The following is a 10240-nucleotide window of genomic DNA, read 5'->3' on the forward strand; positions in this document are numbered from 1 at the left end:
GCGGCGGCGGGGCCGGGGGGGGCCGTAGGGGGCGGGGAGAGGACGCCGCGGGGAGAGCGGAGGGGTTTGAAGCGGCTTTGGGGGAGAAATCGCCGCTTTCGGCTACAGCTGCAGTTGTGGGGTGGTTTCCTTTCGGGGAGGCTGCTGTTTCTGGTGACCTCACGCAAGGTCGCTCTTTACAGAATCACAGAGTCCTTAGGGTTGGATTGGACTCTGGAGACGCCTGGTCCAACCCCCTGCCAAGGCAGAGTCACCTCGAGCAGGTGACACGGGAACGCGTCCAGGTGGGTTTGGAATGTCTCCAGAGAGGGAGACTCCATGGCCTCCCTAGGCAGCCTGTTCAGTGCTCTGCCACCCTCAGTGTAAAATTCTTCCTCACGCGGAGGTGAAACGTCCCTGTGTTTTGACTTATTGACCATTGCTCCTTGGCCTGTTGCTGGGCACCACTGAAAAAAAAAAAGAAAACAAACCCTTCATAAATTTTTGTTGTTTTTTTAATAGTTTTTAATACAGTACTGGGTGTTGCTTTTACGACTATTCTGTATGGGGGTTTTCCTTTTTTTTTCCTTATTTGCACATCAGTTATCAAGCTCTTTGCACAGACAACTTGAGGCAAATGTGAAAGTCAGGCATGATAAATCTGGTGTGCAGCAGATTTCCTCTGTCTGCTCTTGCCAGTTGATGAAAGGAAAATCCTCATCCCTGAACTGAAGGGATGAGAGGACATAGTCTCAAGCTGTGCCAGGGGAAGTTTAGGTTGGACATTAGGAGGAATTTTTTCACAGAAAGGGTGGTTAGACATTGGAGTGGGCTGCCCAAGGAGGTGGAGAAGTCACCATCCCTGGAGGTATTAAAGGAAAGACTGAACATGGCACTCAGTGCCATGGTCTGGTTGACAGGGTGGTGTTTGTTTGTCATGGGTTGGACTCGATCTCAGAGGTCTTATCCAACCTAATTGATTCTGTGACTCCGTGAAAGACATAGGGAGAGATTACTATGTCCACAAAAAGTCAGAGACTGGCCTAAAGCAAGTGTGAAACTGGAACAAGAGGTTGTTTCCTGAGACAGGGTGTGGGGAGTACAGCGGCACAGGGTTCCTGACACTCCCAGCTCCAGGCTCCTACGGGCAGGCTGTTTCCTCTTTTCAGACTTTATCTCTCCCACAATGCATGGGATTCTCTGAAAGGACATTTCTTTCCCAGTGCCTGAAATAGGCTACTCTTGTTTTGCACTTGAAGTGCAAACTTGAAAAACTTCCTTTGCTTTTTTTCCCACATTGCTTTGGTAAATAAAAGATTTTACATTAAACTTGTGAGCAAGCAGTTTGTCATCAGTTCTTGCCACAATGCTTGTGACCTTCTTAGCGTCATAAACATCAGCTTAAGCTGAAGAACAAAGCATCAAATTTTCAAGAGTCTTGAGGAAATATGTATAGTACGTGATCACTGACATGTCATCATCATCCTTCACACATAAGAATGACTAAGTCACCTTAGGTTTTGGTGATTAATCTTCATCTAATGTATGTTTTTTGAATAGCTCAAAAGCATTTTAGTGCCCTCAGAAATGCAGGATATATGCATTTGGGATGCATGGGATGCAGTAGGATGTCTTACACTGTTTGGAAGCAACCTTCAGGCTTACTTTTCTTGGCACGCTTTGCTGAATGATGCAGCAGCGCCAGGAGCATCTGCTGAAAATAAGTGTTTGTTTTCCATTGATCTCTAGGCAACTGGGTGTCTTCCAAAAGTAATCTCAGGGTCATCAGACACAAATAATGGTAAATCAAATGCCATATTATTTCACTGCAATGGATCTTATTTTACAAATTTTCAAAAAGTCTGTGTGGAATTCTACTTTTCACTCGAAAATAATCAATTAGAATGGATTGCTCCTCTTTTTAATTATGTAGTATTTACTTTCAGAAATATTTAGTTACTGATGTTAATTATTGAATTGTTGCCTGTTTATGTATACATCAATTTCTTCAGACAAAAACATGCTGTTTCCAACTAGGTCCGTGGCTGACCAACACTTCCTTAGAAATTTCCATATTTCCTCATTTCTTGGCAATAGAAGATGTTAGAGAGCTTTCCTTTTTGGAAGCTGCACTAGAAAAGACCCACATTGTCTGCTCAACGTGTGTTGCTTTCCTGTATGTTTACTCTGATAAAATTTATTGATTAACTTCTTCATAAACCATGATTGGCTAGATGGGAATTATTTTCACTTTTACTAGCCAGGAAAGGCAATGTCAATCATGCCCCCAAAAGGAAAGCCTTTGCTGGGGAAAGTTTTCTCACTGGGTAATAGAGGTAGCCAACTCAGTCAACTAAAACAACTAAATTGCTGCTTAGTGGTCTCCTGTGCACCACAGATGAGTGTTTTATGGTGGTCTCTGAGTATGTGTCCATAGACGTGTCCTTCCATCTTCCTGATGTTATTGTTATATGTGCTACATGTTTTCTTTAAGTTTTTTGCAAGAGTTAATTGATGTTATATAATGACTGGAAGGGCTTTGCTTCCACTAGCACTTGAGGTATTTTATGAGAGTAGTTAACTCCCAGTTCCCCTGGTCACCCTCAATGGATTAACATACCATTGTAGCTAGACTGAACAACAGGCTGCTGTTCATCATCAGAAACCTTCTGTGACCGTGGGGAGAAAGCTTTGGAAGCACTTTTTGCATTTGTTTGCATTCTGTTTTGAATAGGTGGACAAATAATTGTCAGTAGGTATAAAGCTGGGAGCAGGAAACATAAAAAGAACCAGCAAAGCTCTGGAAAACATCTAGAGGCAAATATGGCATTTTAGACAAAGTGGCTGAGGAGCTTGGAAGAATATTCTGCTCAGTATCAGGTCAGAGACTGACATCCACCAGAGCACATCAGGTTTAGGAGCTGCCACTAATCAGAACTGGCTGCATTTCACTCCTGTGTGGACAAAGTAGGGATCAAGAATTTTGTCTGGTTTGGTGCTGGTTCAACTGCACCAACAACAACATGGGAGAGCCAAGACATAGACTCGACTGTGCAGTTTAAATGAAACAGAGTCTTTTACATACATCTGTATGGGTGGCACAGGGATAAAGAGCTCTTTTTTTTTTTTTTTCTTCTATTTGTTGGAAGAAAGCAGCATTGTTTGGAGGAATGAAACAAACTCAAATATGTGTTGGTTTTGTTACCTGAGCTGTTTCTGAATATGGAGAGAGTACTCCACTCCTCACACTTTTCTTTGTCCTTCTCAGTATTTTGCTTCTGTGGATGAACAAGGGCATTTTCAGCTGCAGAGTAGCCATAAGGAGAAGATAGAGTAGAATTTTATTTATGGTTGCAATAAACTCAAAATTTTAAAACATTGAGAATATGAAGGTTTCCTGACTCTCAGTGAAAACACTTCTGGCAGTAAAGTACAGGCTGTGCTTTGCCAAAAGTGCACACAGTTATGCATCTAATTCTTGCTCTGATTATGATCAGAAGCAAAATTTTCATTGATTTTAGTGCAAACAGGATGTTTCCTTAAACATGGGGTTAGGGGTCAGCTTTGCCAGGAACGATCTTGGATTTCGAGTGGACGAAAATTTGAACACAGCACAGGCATGTGGCCCTGTAGCAGTGAGGACTAACTGTTTATGGGCCTGTGCTGCCATCAGGCTGAGGGAAACCTTTATTCCACTTTGCCTGACATTATCGTGGTCACTGACAATGTCTCAGTGCTGCAGGTCTCGTGATCTGCAGTGGAGTATCTAGTTTTGGGGCCACCAATGTAAGGAAGAGACACTGACTGACTGAAGCCAGCCCTATGAAGGATCACCAAGATGGACAGGGAGCTGGAGCACATGATGTATGAGGACACTAAATTGGCTGGGATATGTTTAGGCCCAGGAAAAAACAAGGTTTAGGAGAGATCTGATGGCTCTTTTCCATTCTCTAATGTGAAGACACAGAGAAGGCAAGGAAAAAGCAACATCACTAGGCTGCAGCAAAAGAAATTTTGTTTGTGTGGAATCAAAAACATCCACCATAAGAGTCATTAAGCATTGCAACAAGGACTCAGAGGACTTGGAGTCCCTGTTCTTGCAGATTATCAGTTTGACCAGATAAAGCCCTGAGTGACCTTGTCTGATCAGGCAGATAAAACTTCTGTGAGCAGCACGGAGCGGTGGATCACCTCCAGAAGTCTCTTCCATGCTAAATTAACCTATGACAATTTACAGTTACTTCTTCAATTGAAAATACCTTAATAGGTTGTTATCAGAGGCTCAGAATAATAGTCACAGGGTAGAATTCCATTGGATTTCTGAATGTTTATTAGTACTAATTCCTTATATCAGGAGGCAGCATATCTACATTCTGAGTTACTTTGTTATGGCAGCAATACAGTTGGGTAATACCAAGAATTCTTTTTACATACTCAGATACACTGTAATATATATAAAAAATAACAAAATATGCTGAAGTTACAAGCAGATTTAAATAATTTGCTAAAAACTGGGCAGAGCAGGGTCATTTCAGACTTTGTGCTTCTATTATAATTCTCAACTTTGTTTTAGACAGATGTAAAATATATGAACAACAAATATTTCACAGTCATGTCGCTCCAAGACAATGAGTTGAATGACAGCTTGTTGAAATTATGTAGGTGTATGAGACCTTCTTGTACTCATGGTTATAGTATTTTCCTCCTGTGGAGATTTGCTGGCACCAATGACGTGGTCCTGGCTTACCAGAATAGAAGAAATTGGACCAATTTGTCCTTCAGTAATTTATCTCTTCAATAATTGGTGGTATTCAGTCCCCAGCCCAAAGTCTCTTGAAGCCACATTCATTTCAAATGAAATTCAAATTCATTTCTTGACAGGAAGCAATAGCCAAACACTGGTCTCCACCACAGCCAGAAAAAAATGACAACTTCTATCTTTCCATGGTTTGTCTGAACACAAGTGAATTGGAACCCTGTAGAATTAATGAGTCCCCTTTTTAATTTTTTACATTATAGGCAGTTACTGTAGTAAGTGAGATACCAGGACTGATCTGTTCAGAAAGGTGCATCTGATGATAAGGGACACGATATAAACACTTTGTTCTGGCAACTAAACCAAAGCACAAACTAGAAATTATGGACAAGCCCTAGGAAGACTGTATTGATCTATGTCATATATGTCACATTCTTATGCTTTTCCTTAGGCATTCTTGCTTCTGGGTATAATCAGAAATAGGATATTGTATTATGGGCCTATCTGAGTTTCTCCTTTTTGTAAACTACACAGCAGCTGTGAAGAATCTGTTGTCTGCTCCAGATAATATTTAGAGGTCAAATGAAATAGTGTAGAAACAGCATAGACATTTTAAGACAGATGCCCGAAAAGCCAAATTTTGGCTTAGAACCATTGCTAAACCATTGCTTGGTGCCACTGCAAAACTACTTTGGCTTTCTATATAAATGCTGGGAAAATAAATATTCTTCTTTGCAGGGACTTTGTCATTCAGCTACACTGGAGTATGTACTATATGTTACACTGCCTGGGGTTAAAAATACCTATTGAGCTAGAATGAAGAAGGGTATCAGTTTATCTTAAAGAAAACCCCAAAAATAAATTTTACAAATAAAGCAAACAATTTTTATCCTGCTATTTAAAAAGCCATTTGTTCTTGCACTATAACCTATTTATAAGTTTAAGTATTCTCAGCACCATGGCAAAGGGAGAAAAGGAGGAAAGAGCAAATATGCTCCCTCTCTGCTCAGGAGATGAGCTGTTGATTTGCTGCAATCATCTGAAACCATATTCAAAGACTGGAAGAATCCTGTGGCAAACAGCAGTAACAGAAGGAAAACTGATATCCTAGTGAAGTGTCTGCTTAGCATCTGTGTTCCTTCTAGGGCTCTCCTAAAGTTATCAATTTCAGACCCAAAAGACTACTTTCACACAAAGCTAGTTTTATATATATGTATCTATCAGAAGATAAAATAACATTTGCCCTGAGAACTTCAGAAACTCTGAGGTCTTGCAGCTATTGTCAGAACAGTTAATCCAGAGACATCTCTCCCCACAAAAAAAAGACCAATGAGTAAAATGATAAACATTGAAAGGCATTAAAATTTACAAAAAATACCTATGTGTCTATTGCTATATACAATCCAAGTATTTTAAGTCAGGTAAGAAAGAGATATGCAACAACTTTTATGTTAAAACCTATGTTTTAATGCCAAAGGAAAAAGGAATTTTTTAATTTTCAAAAGAGAGTATAAGTGAGAGAAAATCCATCTCACTGTTCAAAAAACTGTGAACTTAAGACTTTCAGGTCAGTAATTTCTTGGCATTCTCATCTCTCCATCCCACTGCAAATACATTTTGTTATTTTCCATACACAGCATATTTGCAAAGAATAAATTTGTGTATCTTTCTCAGGGAAGTGCCTCTAAGAATTAGAAGCTATCCTTAGCATGAAAAATCTAAAAGTTCATTCAGGATTAGTCCTAATAGTTAGGTCTTGCTTCAATAGAGAGATGTCCCTTCACGCTGGAATGTGCCTTCATAGCAGGTCCTGTGGCTGGAGGCTTGACCATTGCTGCAGTGTAAACACAGACTGCATAACTGTGCCAAATGCCTCTTGAACTTCACTCCAACAAATACATAGAGCACAGGGTTGAGGCAGCAGTGGGAGAAAGCAATTTGACGGCTGATGTGAAAGGCAAGGTTGGAGTCCTTCACATACTGACAGGTAGGCGGTGGAAAAGTAGTCAGGAAGCTGAGGATGTTGTAGGGTGCCCAGCACAGGAAAAAAGCTGCCACAATAATGAGGATGAGTCTCACAGTTCTGTGCTTTCTGCGAGATCTTGCTCTAAGCAGGATTATGAGTATCTTGAAGTAACAGAATAGGATGACTCCAAAGGAAAACAGGAAGAGTACATTTCTCACGTAAATGTCCACCTTTTTCCAATTCCCATTGGCATAGTCACAGAACCTGTGCTGTTCCAAGTCTTCTTGCACTGTGGTGTGAATCACCTCAGGAACCACAATTAAGATGCTAACAGTCCAAACAGCCAAGGACACGAGAACACCACAGCACTGCGTCTGGGATCTCAGAGTTGAAAGTGGGTTCACCACAAACAAGTATCTCAGGATAGTCATGAGAGTCAAAAAGAAAACACCGCTGTAGTAGCCAATGGAGAAAATAGCATTTGATGCTTTGCAAAGGAACTCACCAAAAATCCATCCAAAGGACTGGTCCACTACCCAAAAAGGCAGCATGCAGGAGAAGACTAAATCAGAGATACAGAGATTCATGATGAAGATGTTTGTTAAAGATGTAAGGTTTTCATATTTCAGTAGGATCCATAACACCAAAGCGTTTCCTAGCAGACTGAGGAAGAACACCAGAATGTAGAGGACAGCAGTGAGATAGATGTTAAATATGAAATAGTCACCCATTTCACAGACGTTGGTTTCATAAGGGTATTCATATGAGGCATTATCATCTAAATAAAATCCTTCATCCATTTTTCTATGCAAATCTTGTGCTGTTCTCCAGCAGCTACTTCAAAGGACTGCAACGAATCAAATCTTTTGTGAAAATCAGCTCGATAACTAAAATCCTGCTGTGGAGGCTTCTGTTTTAAGACAGAAAAAGCAGCAGTGAAACTCTTCATTTGGGGAGACAAAGGACTCATTTCTTCTTATGACTAGAACATGAACAGGTAGATACCAAAAACTTGCTGCAAAGCCCTCAAATACATAAGTCAGAAATTCAGTTTCTGAACCAAAATGTTTGGTGACAACTTTCAATTACCAAGTTTCTACTGTATGAATGTGCATTGTTTTTTGATAGAAATGTCTCAGGTGCCAAGACTTTCAAATATGCTAGTGTTTTTTTCAGTTTTCTGGAGTGATATCCAACTCCTAAGCACTTCATTGTATAGATGATTCTTGGTCACTGCAGTTCTGCACTGTAAACCTAAAAAGCTGAGCAGAACCAGTAGCAACAACGGTAAGCACTAAGAGCAGGAAAAGTTGGGTTTCTTACAGATTTTTATCTTGAGGTTTGTTGATATCTAAACATCTTGATAGCTGTGGCAGAAGTGTCATCATGCTGGGTGCTCTGTGCACCTCTGTGGCCTGGTGATTCTCAGGGATGCAACAGAAGCAGAGATCACATCACAGTCCTTTTCTGGGAGTGCTGCCTCTTTGTCTATATGCAGGCAGGAATCTAATCCCAGGTCGATGGTGAGTTGAAACTGGCCAACAGGATCAAAAGTTAGTGGGACTGGGAAGATGGCATACAGTCAGGCCACAGTCGCCTAATTCTTCATGGAATTAACCTTAAAAGTAGGCACAGAAAAATCAGTCATACCTCTGACCAGTGGTTTAAAGTCTAAATACACTTTATCCTAGAAAAAGGCTTATTGGCATCACCATGTTTGGATCCTGTTTTGACTGAAGCAAGTGAGAGACCTGCCACTGAGTTCCTTCAAAGTACAAAGAAACCCCACAGCTTGGGCCAAATTTTGCTGGTGACATTTTCCTTTTTTAATTAGTGAAGGAAGAATCTGCCTTCTACAACTAGACAAAGACATGCTGCCTTTGGAGGACAGGAGATCTATGTCTACACCAGGAAAGCATGTCAGGGAGCACTCCTGGCTGCCAGAATTTAATGCCATCTGTGGGGGTAGGTGGGTAGGTGGTTCAGATCAGCCAGAACATGACACAGGCAGCACAGGACAGGGACCATCTATCTAGTGGGCTGTGATCAGTGAGTTTTGGAGGCAAGAGATGTGTAGCATTCAGTACTGTGACAGCAAGTGGCCCTGGAACATTTACCACCAGAGTCTCAGTTCTAACTGGAAAGATATTTGTGGCCCTCAGTTTATGTGGCCCTCAGTATTTTAAAACAATGCTGCAGTTTTCAGGCATGCAGGGTAAGTCCTTGCAAAGGCACTCATCCTCTCTGGTTTTACATGATAGTACAGATAACATTTAAGCAATGAATAGTTTAGATTGAGGTCCTGACCATCACTGTGTTGTATTTTAGCTCAGGCTGAGATATGCTGCTCCTAAGGGAGCAGAGAAGCCTCTTTGTTAATAACCAAGGATCTCCAGGGATGAGAGGACAGTATAACCTGTGTCTTCACCACTTACTCTCTCCTTTTGTGCCGACTTCTCAGTGACAGCAAGCCCCAGGGCAGGTCTGCCCACAGGCCAGAAGCTTCACAGCCAACAGGGCTGCTCCTGATCTCTGCCACAATTGCTGCTGGCCCCTGACATAGGAACCTTCTCACAAAGACCTCAGCCCTGATCACTGCTTCTGCCTGGGAAGAATTCTGACCTGCACATGTCCTGTCCCTCATCACATCATGCCATTCTACTCTTCATACCCTTGCTGCAGGGTAGGCAGTGGTATCTGCTGGGGAGCTTTGCTTGCCCTCCTGCTTGCTGTCAGGAGCTAAGCAATACTTGCAAGGCAGAAAGCACCATTTTACAAAGGTGTTTTGAGATTATGTTGGATAACAGTTAACTGCCAAAATAAAGAAATATACCAACACATCTATTTTCTTCACAGTTCAGATGACAGGAGATGGTAAATAGTTTCAGCAGTCCAAATAGTTTCTATTTTTCTCCATCTTCCCCAAGGACACATGCTGAGTGTGCAGGCACTTGATTCATGCTGGCAGACAGCTGTGATTGGAAACCCTGTTAGTAACTCTTGCTGTTTCCCTCTCCAAATTTCCACATGCCACGGAATCTTACCCACCTGACCCAAAAGGCTCTGTCTTGCACTTTGGGAGGAGCTAGAGGAATGCTTGGTTACATGGGGACAGGTGTCCTCTCTTTGATTTTGTGTCCAGCATTTCCAGAGAATGTAGGAAAATCTGTGAGGTAGCTTGTTCCTGGTTGATTTTTAATGCTGCAAAGTTAGCCCTTGGATAATGCACCATTTCACAAAACAAGTTCATTCATCATATGACATCGTACCTGGTGCAGGCTCTGTGGAATTACAGATGGAGGCTCCAGCCTACAAAGCATCAGACCTTGTGGATGGTTGATCAGGATTATATGCTCTGATATTATGTTTATATCAGCTGAGGAGCCCTCCATCAGGTCAGTGATGGTAAGGAGAACCTTGCAGGAACCTAAGGCACTTAGATATTTTTCTTTTTACCTCAAAACCCCTTAAATCAAAACCTGTGGTTTTGTTCTACTGTATTTTATCTTCTCCATTTCAACTCTACAAGTAAGATAAGC

At 41.5% G+C, this 10240-nt stretch overlaps 1 protein-coding gene across 1 annotated transcript; it reads right to left on the reverse strand.

The window, feature by feature from the left end:
• Positions 1-6363: 6363 nt before the first annotated feature.
• On the reverse strand, positions 6364-7501 carry XCR1 (X-C motif chemokine receptor 1). Its single transcript, XM_005423974.1, has one exon. The coding sequence runs from the start codon at positions 7499-7501 to the stop codon at positions 6497-6499; it is 1005 nt and encodes a 334-aa protein (XP_005424031.1). The 3' UTR covers positions 6364-6496.
• Positions 7502-10240: the final 2739 nt, after the last annotated feature.

Source organism: Geospiza fortis, unplaced genomic scaffold, assembly GCF_000277835.1.
Source record: "Geospiza fortis unplaced genomic scaffold, GeoFor_1.0 scaffold346, whole genome shotgun sequence".
Classification (NCBI taxonomy): domain Eukaryota; kingdom Metazoa; phylum Chordata; class Aves; order Passeriformes; family Thraupidae; genus Geospiza; species Geospiza fortis.